Source organism: Equus asinus, chromosome 25 (assembly GCF_041296235.1).
Source record: "Equus asinus isolate D_3611 breed Donkey chromosome 25, EquAss-T2T_v2, whole genome shotgun sequence".
In the NCBI taxonomy this organism is placed as follows: domain Eukaryota; kingdom Metazoa; phylum Chordata; class Mammalia; order Perissodactyla; family Equidae; genus Equus; species Equus asinus.
Window position 1 is genome coordinate 24,491,371 of NC_091814.1, and position 17,228 is coordinate 24,508,598.

At 53.0% G+C, this 17,228-nt stretch overlaps 1 protein-coding gene and 1 long non-coding RNA gene across 4 annotated transcripts in view; one reads left to right on the plus strand and one right to left on the minus strand.

Annotated features, from left to right (window-relative positions):
• Positions 1–2,483: 2,483 nt before the first annotated feature.
• The window catches only part of OLFML2B (olfactomedin like 2B), a 36,151-nt gene continuing 21,406 nt past the window's right edge, over positions 2,484–17,228 (minus strand). The window contains exons 5-8 of one of the 3 annotated variants that reach the window (XM_014841143.3): positions 16,754–16,985; positions 14,430–14,954; positions 4,152–4,328; positions 2,484–3,581 (exon numbers count right to left, since the gene is read on the minus strand). In XM_014841143.3, the coding sequence (XP_014696629.2) occupies positions 2,980–3,581; positions 4,152–4,328; positions 14,430–14,954; positions 16,754–16,985 (1,536 nt within the window). In that variant the 3' untranslated portion in view covers positions 2,484–2,979. The remainder of the gene's footprint in view (positions 3,582–4,151; positions 4,329–14,429; positions 14,955–16,753; positions 16,986–17,228) is intronic. The other 2 variants (XM_014841146.3, XM_014841144.3) reach the window with 2 other exon arrangements.
• On the plus strand, positions 12,234–14,443 carry LOC139042019 (uncharacterized). The gene is made up of 3 exons (XR_011498210.1): positions 12,234–12,355; positions 13,911–13,989; positions 14,324–14,443. It is a non-coding gene; the product is annotated as an uncharacterized lncRNA (long non-coding RNA).

A 17,228-nucleotide genomic window follows, 5' to 3' on the forward strand; every position in this document is an offset into this window, starting at 1 on the left:
TGCTTCACCTCTTCAACCTTCCGAGAAACTCGTTCTCTAAGTCTTGGGCTTTGCAAAGTTGAATCCCACGATGAGAAAGCCGCTTGGAGAAGTCCTGGGTGTGCTCACAGATGCTGTTCCCGACCACCCAGCTTCAGGCCTGCGGTCATCCTCACCTCAGGCCCGGCCACCCTTTTCTCTGCTTCTTCTGTCCAGTGTGTGGGAGGCACCTGGGGAGCAGGGCCGCACCTGGCTGAGTGGGCAGCTGAGCCCTAGGGCAATTAATTCACGCAGACATGCTGCAGCTAGCATCCCCAGGGGCCGTTCCTTGTGGCCCCCTCGCTCTCCCAGCAGTGGGAGTTCCTGACCCACTGCCACACTGGAGGGTCAGGAAGTGAGGATGCTCCACACAGGGGGCCAGGAGGAGGCTCAGAGGAGCCACAGCAGGAGACCTGACCACGTGAGTTTCCAGGTTGGAGCCTGACCCCAGAGTCACCAAGGTGGGGAGCTGCCCTCCTTTTCTGCTGACCGCCTCCATCCTGGGCCCACAGATCTTGGCCACGGACAGGGCAGCCGCTCCCTTTGACTTAGGCAGTCCTGCTGCCTGGCCCCTGCCCTGCCCCTCCACCTTGAGGCTTCTCAGCCCCGGCCCTGGCTTTCCAGGGAGATGGCCTACATCTTGGGATCCTACACCCACACCTTGCGAGCCAGGCCTCCCAGAATTACTTTGCATGACCGCTGGGCCCTGACCGAGCCCTGACCACTTCCTACTGACCTGATTGCTTGTTCCTGAGGCCCATCTGCACAGGCCACCCTGCATTCTGAGGCCTTTCTGGACACTGCAGGGCAGACCAGCTTTTAGGAGGTGAATGCAGAGACCTGAAGAGTGGACAAACTGAGGGGCCTGGCAGCAAAGAGCCTAAGCTGGGGCCAGGCATGGGTGGTAGAGGGACAAATATCCAAAATATCCAGCACTGGCCTCTGAGCTACCCAGCAATGTGGTCCTCCTAGGCAGGGAGGTGGGGGGAAGGGGGCGAAGGAGTTCGGACAAGTCCTGGTCCAGGAGTCTGGCAATGGTAAACATGTCACTTCACATGGATGTCAGATGGATAGATAGAGAGTTAACATTTCCACAAGATGCAAGTTCCCCACCAGCGACTCTCCTGGAGGTGACCCCATTCCCTGAGAGCAGCCTACTGGGGGCTCAGGCTGAGTCTCTGCTATGGTTTCCCGCCTACAGCCTGGCAGAGGGACCAGGGTTTTGGGAGGGAATGCCTGCTCCCTCCTCTGGCCGGGCAAGGCCTCTGAACATGGGCAGCCCTCCTATCACCATCATCAACCAAACCCTTTTGAGCCCTGGACACATCATCACCCTGCCTCCAGCCCTTCTGCTGCCACCAAACCAGACAGGCACTTGCATTTGCTCAGGAAAATTTGACCAAACAGCCCCAAGACAAAGGGAAGTCATCTGGAGATTTATTTGCAATAGCGTAAGTGGAGGAAGTAGATAGCAGGGTGGGGGTGGCAGCCACCCCCCAGGCAGGAAGCTGTAAGCAGCACAGGGGTTGACAGGGCAGCATGCATGGGAGGGCATCTGAGGTCTGGGCGGAAGGACTCACCACACAGCAGCTGCTCCCTAAAGGGGGGGCAGTGGGGACAGTGTGGTGACATGATGTGCTTGTCCCCCACGTCATCCTTGGGTTCCTTCCTCCTCCCACAACCTCAGGAGACACCTCGTGAGGATTTTTCTGACTTTCTGTCTCTTGTTTTGGATAATGTGGAGGAAAGGGCATGCCTGTGGGAAAACATTTCCCTCGGGGACCTTGTTTCAGAACCAGGCCCCTTTCCTGGAGGGGAGAGTGCGAAGGAAAACCTGGCAGCATGCGAATGTCCAGCATGAGATAGAGGAGAGAGAGAGAGAGAGAGATTGTAAGCTGCTCAAGGAAGTGCAGGAACAGGGTCACACTCAGCTTCATATTTTCTTTTTTTTTAAAATTTTATTTCTTTATTTATTTAGAGGAAGATTAGCCCTGAGCTAACTGCTGCCAGTCCTCCTCTTTTTGCTGAGGAAGACTGGCCCTGAGCTAACATCCATGCCCATCTTCCTCTACTTCATATGTGGGATGCCTACCACAGCATGGTGTGCCAAGCAGTGCCGTGTCCGCACCCGGGATCTGAACTGGTGAACCCCGGGCTGCCAAAGTGGAATGTGCACACTTAACCACTGAGCCTCTGGGCCAACTTCAGCTTCATATTTTCAAGAGTGCCTCCCACCAGGCCACATGAAGGAGCACCAAGGAATGAACAGGTTCCCACATCTTGGGTAAAATGACCAGAAAACAGCAGAACAGAGCAAGGAAGCTGGTGTGACAGTGGAAGAGCAGTGAACAGATCAATGCCACAAACTTAAAGCCAGCACGGGGATGCTCATTCCAAATCCCCCCCACCTCCCGCCCCTACGAGACTCCAGCCAGAATAGCAGTGCTAAACAAAAACGCATTTGCTGGTGATTTTAAATTTCTTCTTTATTTAAAAAAAAAAAAAAAGCATTTTTCTGGGTTTTTAAAACTTCTCCAATACATCAATTTTTTTTCCTGCCCCTTAGAACTTCTTTCTTGCCTCCCTCACTCCTGCTCCTGGTGCCGCCTGCCTGCAAGACCCAGATGAAGGACCCTTCTCAGTGGTGGAGATCCGTGAGCTGGAGGGGTCGAGGGTTTGAAGGAAGGTGGTTACTGGTCAAAAGGAGAAGTTCATTTGCACAAAAATATAAACCGTGGAGGATGAGACCAGCACATACACTTATGGATTGATCTACAATCCATATAAAAAAAATAGACCCAAATTGTCATTTTACGTTTGCAATATTATACAAAATAATATATATATTTTTAAACAAAACATACCCATCTACACACACACACACACACACGCACACACACACACACACAAACACAAGGTGCCAGTAGCCCCTCTGCACTTCTGCTTGTGGGGACAGGGGTGTCAGTAGGCAAAGATGACATGGTAGGTGACCTGGTGGCCATTGTCCCAGGCATAGAGCAGGCGGTCCTTGGGGTTGTAGTCTATCTGGGTGGTGTAGGAGTACTCATTTTCAAACAGCAGCCTGGGGACGATCTGCGTGTTGGTGTGGGTGTCGAAGGCGTAGGAGATGTTGGCGTTGCGCTGGTTGTAGCTGTCCACGGCGTACAGCACCCCGCAGATGACGAAGCAGTTGCCGTAGAAGTTCCGCCGGAGCCCCGTGCGCCACGTGGTCTCCTTCTGCGTGCTCAGGTCCACGGCGTTGAGCTTGCTCAGTACGATGACCTCCTGGCTGAAGCCCTCGTCATCCAGGGCCGGGTAGATGAGCCACAGGCCATTCTCGTCCACAGCAAAGTCCACATCCGAGTGGCCCTGCCACCGCCAGGGTGTGGCCTCCTCGTAGGCCACGTCATGGAGCATGGCCCAGGCCGCCACGTAGCGCTGCTTCAGGTCATACTTGATGATGTTGCGGGTGAAGGCCCGGTTGTAGTAGAAGGCGCCATTGTACACCACGTGGCCCGTGCCGATCCAGCTGTAGGGGAGCTTGTAGGAATTGCTCCAGCGACCTGCGGGCCGTGAGAAGGCAGGAGGCTTCAGGGCAATGGTGCAGAGACAAGCTGCCTGCCAGGACGGGGGCAGCCCCGTGCGAGGGGACCAGCAATCAGTCAGGGGTCACAGGCCCGGGCTTGTGTCATGGCTCTGGCACTTTCTAGTTTTGTATAGCAAAGCGCTTAACCTTCCTGACCTCTGCACCCTCCTCTGCCATATAGAAATCACAATTCCCACTCAGCTCACTGAGCTGTTTCAAGGATCCAGGCGCTAAGCTACCTAAGTGTGGTTTGTAAACTGTTAAGGGCCATGAGAAGGGAGGATGTTTCACTACCGTCTTCTGGACTGGACTCCAGGTCGTACCATGACCCAGGGGCTGGGAAGGAGGGGCAGAGCTGAGAGATGAGTGAGCAGAGGATGTAAGGGAGTATGCAAGGGGGGTGTCCCGCTACCAAGGACAGTCCTTTCACCATCAGAATAAGGTGTCGCCTTTCTTGCCCACTGTCACCACCCAAAGAGATCTGGCCATAATTAAAACAGAGGACAGTGGGGAAGGAAGAAACCCCAAGTGGACCCAACACACCTACCTTGTTTGAAGTTCTCCAGGTTCCGGAACTCTACCAGGGTGTTGCCATAGTAATAATTGGTTACATAAATCCGCTCGTCCTTGGCCAGGGGGTCCTTCATCCAGGCCCCTTCGTTCCGCCCATATGTGTTCTGGGTGGTCGGCCCCGTGATTGTGGACAGGGTGTCCTTGCACCTTCCTGATGGAGAAGAGGTGGATGGAGGCGTGGGGATGAGCCAACAATGTCCCACCCCTGAAACCTTTGCTGGCTCCCCCACCCCCACTCCAGAGTCTGAACTCCCCGGCAGGCCCCAACAGCCCTGTGTAACCTGACCCCAGACATTTTCTCAGCATCAACTCCACACTCCCCTCACCCATCCTATACTCTACTCCTACGCAACCATCCGCTGTCGCCATCCTGGGCCTTTTTTCAGCCACCATGCTTTGCTCCTGCCATCCTCTGACTTCTCAATCCTACAGACTCATCCCTCAAGGATCCAAGCTCCAATGTCCTTTTCTGACACCACATCCTCCTCTGGAAAACCATTCTATCCTCTATGGGATTCCATCCTGCTCCCACAGTACTGTGGATGTGCCTGTCTTACAGGATGTGCCAGCTTACATCTCAACGATGCTGGTGCATCTCTCTCCTCCCTCCATGCCCATCCCCAGCCAGAGCATAAGCCCCAAGGGAGCAGGGGCTGGGGCTTTCCTCTTTGTGTCCTCAGTCCTCAGAATACACAGTGTCCACCATGTCGTAAGCACCCAGCAGATGTTCTGAAACTTGGATGAACACACGGCAACATGAGGTGAGGACTCTGCTGGCTGTGACCAGGAACAGGCAGCTCCACCAGACGCTGAGCTGTCCCGAGGGGCTTGGCCCAGTCTGTCTGGGGCCCAGGCCACCAGCAGAGACCAGCCCTGACTGAGCAGTGGATGTTCATGCCCCTGAAGCCCACCTGCCGGGCCCTAGAGAGCTGAGCTCAAGCCTATGCCCCTGTCACCACTGTGGGCAGGATGCCAGGGCCCCCTTCTGGGGCGTGTCAGAGGCAGGGGACCAAGGTCCCGCATAAGGAACTCACTCTGGCTGTAGGAGCCTCCTTCAAAGGTCGAGTCTGCCTTCATGGCACAGAAACTCAGCAAAGTCCTCCTGAGAGACCCTTTGTAGTGATCTAGAGTTCAGGAGAGGCCCTAAAAGGCCACTAGAACTACGCTGGGTTCTAGACCAAGTTAGGAGTCTGCAATGCTTAACATGCACCATTATTATGGAACATGGCTGTGAACAATACTGAAACCACGCATGAGCACTGAGAGCACTGCTCCTCTGTCCCTGCCTTAGTGGGTTAGCGAGGAGCCAGGAAGAGGGCAATGGGAGGGCTGGGGGAGAAGCAGATGCATCCAGCTCTCCCACTGCCCCCACTCCTCCTGGGAAAACACCCCCCACTTGCCCCCGAGATTGGTGCACAGATGGGCAACAGTGATGAGAATAATTGGTCCCTGACATTCACCTGAGACAAGAGAACAAAGGCCTACAGTTCAGATTTGGGGTTCTCTAAATTCCAGGCCACCCCTACTCCCAAACTGTGCTAATCTGTTCCATCCGTGCTGCTCCCCTATTAGTGGTCTGAGGAAGGAGCCCAAACTGGCAGGACAGGGCAGGCGCTGTGCCCTTGGCTGCGGGCCTGAGGCAGCCGGGCAGCTGGAAGCGGGATGAACATTGTTTCCCAGGCAGGCCCCACAGTTGGGTGCCGTTGGCAGGGTTCAGGCAGCTCTGTGTGGGGTTTATTAGGTCCTGGTCTCACAGGGCGGGGAGGGATTCAGACCCCGTAAGACAAACAACAGAACCTACCCGCCAAGGCCTCATTCCCCCACAACTGAGCTCATCAGTTCAGGACAATAAATAGAAGGCTCTGGTGGAGCCCGGGCAGCAGAGGTCTGATGGAAAATATCTCATTCCCTGGCGGAGAGCGGGGCCTGGCTGCCAGTGGAGAAGCCATGCTCCCTCCGCACTGAGGTGAGCTCCAGCGGACCATCCCCAAGAAGAGGCATTTTTATGTGCCCCCCTTCCCCTGGCAAAGCCCAGCCAGGACACCAACTCCCTGTCCCAGAGCCACCCCCAGCCCATGCCCCAGAGCCCCAGCAATGGCCATGGGAGCAAGGGGTTTCTGTCAGGGGGTGGCTATGGCTATGCCACCTCTCTGGCCAGACATGGAAACTACAGATGAGCTCCTAGAAGCCAGGACTCATCAGTTTGGATGTGCTGGGTCACCCCGGGCAGTGCCCGTAGCCCTACAGGGTCCTGTCTCAGCACTGAGGCTCCGCAATGGCAGGGCCCTGATGTGGGGTATAGAATGTGCCCGGGGCTTGCAGCCAGAGGCCTGGCCATGGTCTTGGCCCTGCTACTGACTCCAAAGTCTGTGTTGCCTCTAAAATGTCAGAAAGTTTTCATTTCTTCTGCAGTGAAATGAGTATAATATATGCCCTACCTACTTCACGAGAGTGCATGGGAATCCACTCTGATGATGGCACAGTAGGCTGAGTAATGGCCCCCAAAGACATCCAGGTGCTAATCGCTGGAACCTATGAATGTGACCTTATATGGCAAAAGACACTCTGTAGATGCCATTACCTCAAGAATCTTGGGATGGGGGAGTCCCCTGATTATCCAGGTGGGCCCTAATTGCAATCAGAAGTATCCTCATAACGAGGAGGCAGAGGGAGATCTGACTAGAGATGAGGAGGCAACGTGACAAAGGAAGCAAAGACAGGAGTGATGCAGCCACAAGCCAAGGAATGCTGGCAGCCACCTGAAGCCAGAAAAGGCAAGAAATGGATTCTCCCATGGAGCCTCGGGAAGGAACCAGCCCTTCCGACACCTTGATTTTAGCCCTGTAAGACTCACATTGGACTTCTGGCCTCCAGAACTGTTGGAGAATAAATTTCTGTTGTTTAAGTCACTAAGTTTGTGGTAATTTGTTCCAGGAGGCATAGGAAATTAATACAGATGGAGTCAGTTTCTGGAGTCAGGCATCCTCATTTCTGTGGGAGGAGGGGAGTCCCAGCTTGCAGCCTTGAAGTCCTGATACCCAGAACCTCGGGACGGATTTCCACTTGCCCTCATACAGAGCAGACGCTGGTGGCACGAAGGGCTACCAAGCACAGGCAGGAACGTGGGACAGACCCTGGTGGTTCGAGAGCCTTTGAAGACAGGTTCAAGGGAGCAGGTCAGGAAACCATGAGGCCCAGACTCATCATCACTGTCTGAGAATCTGAGGTCATTTGGGTGCTCCCACCCTTGGCAGCGAACTGTCAGCCTTGGAGAGAAGACACTGCATGTGGACTCCTCTTCAAGGGCAATGAGAGAAAGATGGGAGACCGTTCAAAGGAGCTGCCGAGAAAAGAGAGCGAAGAGTGTCGCCTGCAACTCATCTCAGAAGTTTTCTCCCAAGGCCGGGGGCGGCTGACGTTTACTGAGCACTCTCTACATATTAACTCATTTAATCATCAATAGTCCTGCGAGGCAGCTGGCCCTGCTTCAAAGGCTCCCAGGGTCTGAAAAGAAGGGGTTCTTCCCCTCAGCATATAAACCTGCTCCAATCTCGCCATCTTGAAAAAATAAATCAGCAAGCAAGAGGCTCCCCGCCATTCCTGGCTCTCAGCTGCGGCGCTCACCGGGCAGGCCTCCCCCGCAGGGTGGAGGGGAGCCCACATACTCATTAACCCTCAGACCCTCAACGTGACTGCTACCTTAAGCGCTCACACACAGCCCCTCAAGGATGCTCTGCGTTCCTTTTATTCTAGTCAAGCCCCTTGTTGGTCTGAAACCATGCACCGTCCCTGACACCCGCCCACCCACCTCAGGAGACGGTTCCCTCCCTCACTTGGCTTTCACAGCACGCTCTCATGGTCCCCGCCCACCTCCCTGGTCATGCCTTCTCCAGCTCTTTGGCTGGTTTTTTTCTGCCCACCTTTCAAATGCCATCCTTTAGAGGTCCACTTTAGACTCTCCTCATTCCTCCTGCATTCATTGGGCAAACTCAGCTCTTACTGATGACTTGCAGCCCAGAGCTTGTTTCTGAGCACCGTCCATCCAATTGCCTACTAGACATTTTTCTCCTGTGTGTCCTCCTGGCTCCTCAAACTTAATGAATTAAAAATGGAGTCACAAGTGAACTTCCTCCTCCTGTACGTCCTGTCTTGGAGAAAGGCATGGCACACCACCCATCAACCAAGCCGGGAACCGTGCTCATCCCTGATGGCCCCTTCTCCACACACGCTCCCATTGGTCACTGCGTCACACCTAGTCTGTCTCGCACCTCTTCACCTCTCTGCCCTTCCCTCCACCTCTATGGCTTAGCTTAGACCTCACTGCCTCTTGCCTGGATCACTCCAATTACGCCCTTGGTCTCTCTGGCTCATCTCCGCCCTCTTCTAACCTACCCTACCCAGTAGTCCTGAGCTGCTTTTCTGCTTAAACCCTTGGGTCACCATCACCAGCCACTGCGCAAAGCCCAAAGTCCCTACCCCAGCACATCAGCCCCTCCTGTGCTGACATTCTTACTTCCTGCCATCTCCTTCCTTCAGAGTTCTCAAACTCAAATGCCTCCGGGGGCCAGGTGGGAACTGAAAAAGGTGAAGCAGGCCCAGTGTGAGACATTAGGCAGCAACAGAGACTGGTGGATTGGAAGAGCAGCTTGGCCCGAAGGCATTCAAAGGCAAGACTGTAAAAACATCTTGGCGTGAATTCGGCCCTCAGGTGGCCAGCTTGAGCTCTCTTGCCCATACCTAATTGCCTGGACTCCCTGTGGGTGACCTGCCCAGGGCTGGCCTCATGGGCATGTGACCTGTGCAATCATACAGGGCTCTCGCTCCGAAGGGGTCACCACTGGTTTAATGCTCTGCTGTTGCCATCTTGAAATTCTTAATAATTTTACCTTCGAACTTGTGTTCTATAAGTGAAGTCTAATAGGACAATGGAACGTGTGTGAACACAGGAGAATGCACCCTGTGTGTGTCCGCCTTCCTTGTCGCCCATTTGCATGCAGCATTTGCTATGACTAATGAACACAGAATTCCAGGTGGACCCACTGTGTGGGAGTTCCATCACACTCAAAGCAAATACAAGGTAAGTGTGTTGTCTCTGGGACTGAGTAAGTGGACCTGCCCACCCCAGAGGCGACACTTCCCGTTCGAACCTGAACTTGCTTTGAAGGTAGAAAGAAGACAGTGGTGTTTTAAGAAACACGAATAAACAAGTAACTCTATCACATTCTTTCTTTCTTGTGTTACTTCCCTGTATCAGCCAAGAACTTATGCTAAAAATGATGCAGAAGAAGAGGGGAAGATACGGTTCCCTTCCTTTTTAGTCCTTCCTTACTCAATAAGCCGAAGGTAGGGAGTGTTGGCAAAATGTACGTATATCAAGAAGTGAAACAAGACAGACGAGTGAGCTTTGTGCTGCGTTTCCCCTGTTCTGCTAGGAACAAATTCCTAAGTACAGAGGAGCTACGAGATGCAAATTGTGTCATTTTTGGTGCATTCCACATATGAGCTATAAGATCTTATATTTGCATTTAAAACGGACATTGCAAAACATAAAGATGAATGATAAAATTCATGCTAATAATTTAAATTTTTAATATTTCTTCGCTTATAATGACATGAAGTAGCAAATAAAAAAACACGATAACAAAAGAGACAGACACATGCACACCACAGAAGAAAGGAAAAAGCTTTATATTCACCGCCTTTCATGGAACTTCCCCCTGCTTTTTGAACTCGGGCCCCACACTTTCCTGCTGGATGGGGTTCCACAAAGGCTGGGTCACTTCTGGTCCTCTCGGTGGCTCTGGTGCTTCCCACCGCAATGCCACCTTCCTTCTCGGCCCAGCTAACTTTTCCCCATCCTTTAAGATAGCAGGATCAGCACCTCCTTCCAGAAAAGAGTCCCTCTGAGCCCAAAGCACACTGTGCGTTCCTTCACCACAGCGCTCAGCTCCCTGAGTCGCGGTTATGTTTATGTGTCTCATACACAAACTACTGTCTATATTGTGTCTATATTCCCAGCACCTACGCATCATCAGCGCTCAACACTTTCCTTTAACTGATAAATCTGAATATTGTTCCCTGCTTAGAACCTGCTCACCACCTTTAGAATTAAGTTCTGACTTCTCATGCCCTTTATCATCAGGCCCCTCACTCCCTATTCCAGAATCCCATCCCTCTCCCAGGATGTGCCAGGATGTGTGGGCTTTCTTCAGTACCCCCTCCCCACCTGGCTCATGCTTTCGGCTCTGCCTGGAGGGGTCCTCGGAGCCAGTGAGCTGGTGACCACCCTTGGAGATGGCGCTCCATCGTCAGATCTGACAAAGCCCTTCACTGGACCGTGTATATCACTGTACTTCCCACGTGCTTGGCCTCTTTAGTCACCTGCCCCCCGCCACCCATGGTTAGCCATCTGTGGAAGTGACCACATCTCCCACACTTTCACAGCCAGCACGGTGTAGTACTGAATGAATGAGGAATGGACTCTTTATCCTTGTAGGGAGGCGTAGATCTTATTCCTTGTCCATTTACAAGGAACGTCTCTAATTTATGCTCTTGTTTCTAGGGCCAGAGGCCCCTGTGTTATGACTCAAGTTCCCATGGGTTTGAGGGGGCTGGTTAGGCGAGCCAGCAAAGTGACTCAGAGCACAGTGCACCTGTGGAGCTGGGGGTGGGGAGCTGCCTGTCAGGTGACTTAGGGTGGCCAACTGGGAACACTCTTGGTCCTGAGTCTGAGCACTGTGGAGGCTCTGGCCAGCACTGCCCCTGTCCTTGCTTAGCTGCCTCAGACCAGCCCGCTGACACGAGGTGGGCAGGCAGGCCCTCTCACTCCCACAGCCAGAGGGGCCGGCCAGGCCTCAGGAGGGTTAAGGTCATATGCTTTGTAGGGGAGACATTCTTCAGAGATCGTGATGTTTCCTAGATTCAATTATGAGACAGGCTTTCTCTGGGATTGTTGTTATCCTGACTGTTCTCTTTGTCTGCTCCTCCCTGCTCCCCACCCCTGCCCCAAACCAGCCCCTTCTAAAGCACGCACCAGGAATTGTAGTCATTAAAGTCTGGGACTCCGCAAAGCCTTGGCCATGTGGCACAACCATTTTCTTCCCCTGCAGTAGCCTGAGCAGACTTCCCCAAGCCAGTCGCGCATGGTGACCGGTCCCTACCCGCCGCCAGCCCTGGCTCCCATCACTGACGGGATCTTTCCTCTCCCCATCCTAGAGCCACACTCTGGCCAAATGCTTGTTTTCACAACCAAAAGTAAATTCTAATTTACTTGTTTTTGGAATTTTTCTGAGAGTTTTACAGTTCTCCTGAGGATCATGGTAGACATGTTAGGACATCACAAAATCAGATTGGAAAACTGTGGCATAGGATGTTCCTTTTAAAAGGAGCCCGATTTACTGGCCCCGTGGCTGAGTGGTTAAGTTCGTGTGCTCAGCTTCAGCGGCCCAGGGTTTCGCCAGTTCAGATCCTGGGCACGGACATGGTACCACTCATCAAGCCATGCTGGGGCGGCGTCCCACATGCCACAACTAGAGGGACCCACAACTAAAAATACACAACTATGTACCGGGGGACTTTGGGGAGAAAAAAGAAAAATAAAATCTTTAAAAGGAGCCCCAGTTAAAACCACGCCTCAAAATCAAAATTGCCAGACTCATTAAACAGCAAACAACCTTTCACAGGCAGCAAAGCAGTGGCCTGTGTCGGTTTCAGCCAAATGATTTTTATTTAACTGATGACTAGGACGTGCAGCACATCACGCTCTTACTCAGCCAGGTACAGGCAAGTTAGGGGGTCCACAGAATAGGTTCCAGAAAGGAAATCCTATCCACACGAACAGTAGCCCGAGAGAGGCACTTGATGGTGATAAACGATTAAAAATGATTCCCGAGAACAAACTTGCCAAGACTGCATATTACCTGAACAGCCAAACCTTTCCTCTCACTGTGTCACCCTCTCTTTTCACTCCTCGGTATTTGAAGAAAACGCTACATCTGTGTCCATGTCCTGTGTTTTTTCTATAGTAGACTCAAGAGGCAAGAACCCCAGCTCTTCTGAAAAACCCTAGAGGCCAGTCTTTAAGCAAAACCTTACTTCCTCTGTGTGACGACGTCATTCTAGTTGAATAGAAAATTGAGCAAGAGAGAATGTATCCCCACCTCCAGCTCCTACCACCAGGTAAATGGCTGCCAGGACACAGGGTTTCTCCTGTCTGGGTACCAGCTTCTCAGTCAGGCTACTGGAGGAGGACAGAGTCCTAAGAACCCCAAAAAGGTGCATGTTGGGAGTTACACCAGAACAGCCCACAGATGGCAACCCCTGGGGGAGGAAGGTGGGAATAGGCTCTGGGTGCTGGGACCCAGGCTGGAGGGGGCGTGGAGTCAGTGGAGAACTCCACTCCTGGCTAGGAAGTCACCGAGGGAAGAGGCTCCCAGGCTGGCAAACCCCATCTCTGAGGACGCATAAGGTGTGTGGGTCTGCCTGTAGCAGGTCTCCACTGTTGGTATTCCAGCTGCCTGCGGAGAGGTAGTGGGGGCAGACTTCTAAGTTTCCAGAGGAACTGTCCCTCCCACCCAAGGGAGCGGTGTGGGAGGTATGGGGGCCAAGGGGAGCTCACTAGCATGACAGATGGGGAGACGGAGTGCTGGGCTCAGGGGGCGGTCCCTAGAGCATGGTCAAGGCTGCCTAGTGCTGATGTGGAAGCAGGACCTCTGCTCGGACCCCAGGGCATTCTGCAGAAATTGAGCAGGACCTGCAGCTTCAGAACTGACAATCCACGCAATGAGGAATCAGCCTTCTACTCTACGGGCAGCCTGCTCCCACCATGGAAGGAAAAGAAAGGAAAAGAAAAACATTCTCTCCTGCTCCCACCAAACTCCTATGGCCCAAGATTTGCCTTCTTGCTTAGCGTCCTCCAGGCCAAGGTTCATGAGATTTTGCCCTGGGGTCCATTTTGACCGGCTCTTTCCCTGCTCCCAACTCTGCCATTATTCCGGGATTTTCACCCAATAAGAATCCCTTGCTGGATCACGGCCTGATAAACTTACTGCAGAAAACCACAGAATATAATGGGAGAAAGAGTCCTTAGCAAAGTTCTAATTTCAACTGAGCCCCACAGAGGGCAGGGGTTTGGCCAAGGGTCACACAGCTGTCAGCGGCAGCGACCAGCAGCACCCGGCAGGTGCTCCCTCCACCACCTTGCCTCTAGCAGTAGCGGGCCCCTTATTCTGAGGAAGGATTGGGAATGAGGCTGCCAAGGGAGCAGAAAATGGGAAGAAGGCAAAGATAGGAAGAAGGCAAACCGCATCTTCTGCCAATTCACATATATTTTTCAACAAGCATTCTGATGAAATTATTATTCAATAGTGTTATTTTTCAATCACTGTCGGCAGTGACTTGATGAATGTTTGGTTTAGTTCTTCTGGGACTAGAGAGCTGTAGCTAGCTCCCACCTCTCTCTCTGGTTGTCTTCCCCCCACACTCTCATCTTTCACTGTTCTCAGAGTCATCTTGTGACCACGGAGCTCTCGGGCACAGAACAGGGCTGCATTCTCTGAGCTCCTGGAACACCCCTACAGCCAGAAGGCTTCCCTTCTCTGCTTAGAAAAGTCCTGTTCATCCTTCAAAATCCAGCTCGAATAAAACCTCCTTAGAAAAGCTTCCCTCGCCTTCTAAGCAGCCACCAAGCTGGTGCTCCCGCTTCCATGTCTGTTTCTCCACTCCTCTGTTCCAGCCTTTATCACACGGTGCCACAGTGTTCCACGCTCTCCAAGCCCGCCTCGTGGGACTTTGCCCTGGGACCCGTTGCACCGGTTAGTCCCCTGCTCCCACTCCTCTATTATTTTGGGATTTCTCCCCCACCTCCCATGAGAATCCCTTGTTATTTCGTGGCCTGGTAAACATACTGCAGAAAACTTGACTTAGCCGTTGCCAAATACCCAATACGCATCACAAAGCGCAGTCCACAGAAAGACCTTGACACATGTTCGTAAAACCGCTGATGAAGTGAGTGCTTGGCTCCACTGATGTATACATGCTTTAGAAAGGCAGTTCCCCCTCTTGTCGCTGGCCCACTGTGAGTACATAAACTGTGGACGTTAAAACTGGTCACTGGCCAAAGGCGCACCTCCGCTCACCTTTCTTTAGGAAGAAGGCTGACCATCTGGCCCCTCCCTCTCCTTTCAACCTGTTTCCAGGCTCAGCCTTTGACCTGAACTGACCAGGAGACCAAGGCAAGGTAGGGTGAACTCACCTATGACATTGCGGATGTCATCTTCTTCTTCAGGGCTCAGGGTGGGGCTGGCAGGGGCTGTGCCCTGCCCAGCGGTAGCATCTTCTGTCCTGACTGTGGTGGGAGGCACTGGGGCCAGGTGCGTAGCCTCCACAAACAGGTCCTCAGGAGCCACTGATGGAGAAGCTGAGGCCGGAGGTTGCTGGGTGGCTGTGTGGGCCACGGTGGTGGCTGGCACCTGAGTAGAAGGTTTAAGGACTGCCTCCTCCATGGGATCTGGCAACACTGAGGTGGTTGGGAGTGGGGTTGAAAACTGTTCAACTGAGGCAGAAAGTGTAGGGTCGGGGACACCGGGAGCTGAGGTCGTGGCCTGTGGCTGTGCTGAGGACAGGGGTGTGGTCTGAGTGCCAGCATCAGTTGTCACAGCGGCACTGGGAGGGGGGGTTACTGGCCTCCGGCTGGCAGTGGTTGGCAGGTCGTTATGTCTCAGAAGCTGATCTTCAACCAGCAGATCCACTCCGTTGTCACCGCTGAAAAACTCGTCTTCTGGGAAACAAACACAAGGTCCATTTGTGACTCGGGGAGAGGAACCACCGTTTGATGACCAAGGGCAGGCAGTATAGGGCAGGTTAATAGGAGGGTTTCTTCCCTCAACATGATGCCCTAATTGAGAGATGGAGCCCAGCTGGGATTCAGAAGAAGAAGGTGAAAAGGACCACAGATGGAAGGATTTCCTGTAGGATCTCTCTCAATAGCCTGCTGCCATCCTCCACCCGGGACTCAGGGGCCACCAAGGGAACACACAGCCATGGGCTTTGAAACCTGGGAGGAGGTTCGTCTCCGTCCATTCATTCAGGAGAAATTTATGGAGCATGTACAGCGACAGGGCATGTATGTACATGTACCTGTACAGTACAGTATGGAGCATGTACAGCAAAACAGAGATCCCTGCCCTCACAGAGCTTCTAACTAGTGGTAGAGACACTAAACAATAGATGGATAATTCACTTGAAGGTGCTATGAAAAAAAAGACTCAAGGAGAGTGAGGAGGGTTCAGAGAGCTGGAGAGAAGGGAAACTTGCAATAATGGATAAAATGGTGAAGATGGGACTCCAGGCTTGAAGGAGGTAAGGGGGTTAGTCAAGCAGCTATGAGGGAGAAAAGTATTCCAGGAGTAGCAGTGCAAAGGCCCTGAGGCCAGAACATGACAGCTGAGGAGCAGTGAGGTGGCCAATGTGGACAGAGCAGAGGGTGTGAGAGGAGAGTAACAGGAGTGAGGTCAGAGAAAGCACGGGAACTGAGTCATGTAGAGGCTTGGGTGCTGTTGGACCTCAGTTTTTATTCTGAGTGAAATGGACGAGTCTGCAGGGTTGTGAGCAGAGAAGGAATATGCAGAGGCAGAGATTTCTTAGAGAGGAAACGAAGAGGCCTAACCACAGAAGAAAAAATTGGTAAATTGGCTTTTTCTGCTCATCAAAAACACTTTTAAGGAACTGAAAATACAAGCCACGGGCTGGGAGAAAATATTTGCAGTACACACAACTGACAAAGGACCTATTCCAGAATATGTGAAAACAAACAGCTCCCGCATATCAGTAATAAAAAAAGACAACAGATAGTTAAAAGCGGACAAAATGATTATGCCAGTGGATGGGTGATCATAAACTGGAAGGAGGCAGAGGCCGGGGGGGCGGCGGGGGGTCAGGAGGCTGCGGCGCTGGACCAGGCAGAGCAGGGAGAGGCGAGGTTCGGGGCTTCTGAGGGGGGCTGGGCAGGGAAAAGAAGGATGAAAGGGAAGGGGGCAGGGGGCAAGGAGGAAGACAGGAAGAGGAGACAAGATAAAGATGAGACAAAAGGGAGCATCTACTTTCTGTGAAATAGTAAGAAGGATGCAGATAAAGGGGGAGGTGCTGGAGACTCAGCTGGGAAGCCCAGCGACCCTGGAGGGAGGAACAACCTGGAGAAGCCCACTATGTGGCTCTGAGCCAGTCACTCCCCCTCCAGGCCTCAGTGTCCTCATCTGCAAATGGGGAGGACTGGACTGGAGGACAGTGAAGTCCCTTCCAGCTCAACCATGCTCTGTCCTGTGGGATTCTGCAAGCCCAGAGAAGTCAAGCAACTTGCCCAAGGCCACTTGGCAAACTGGGAGGAAGTGCATGAGAACTCTGGAGGATTCGTAATCACAGGGAATTTTCAGGTGACCCAGCTGGCTCGGCAGGGCCACAGCAGTAATCAGACTGCACAAGGGATGTGCGCTCACAGGAAGTGCATCTCCACAGATGGACACGAATGGTGACCCTGCTCCCTGCCCCGCCCCTGCAGTGGCCCTGCTGACCGCAACTCACGCTGCTCCTCGATGTCGTTCTCCTCCTCAGGCTCCTTGGCCTTGTAGTAGGTGATGCCCCGAATGACCGTGGGCTTGGAGGCTGGCCGGCCCCGCAAGTGGACCTGCCTCTGTAGGGGCCGCTGTGGCTTCACCACCTCGGGCGGAGCCAGGGGCCGCGTGTGCAGGAGCTCGATGGAGTTGATCTGCTGGGACACGGTCTCCTCCTGCAGAAACCGCTCCTCATACTGCTCCTCAGAGGGGAACAAGGGAAGGTCAGGTCACTGGTCAGAGAGGCAGCGGTCAGGTGGGGCCAGTGCTGGAGCCCAGGCCATACTAGTGACGGTGGCTAATCATAAAAGCACTTCCCAAGAGCCAGGCTCTGGTCTATGCGCTTAAATATGTTCACCAATTGAATCTTCTCAGCAGTCCTAAGAGATTGGAACCATTTTTATCATCCCATTTACAGATTAGGAAACTGAGGCACAGAGAGGTTA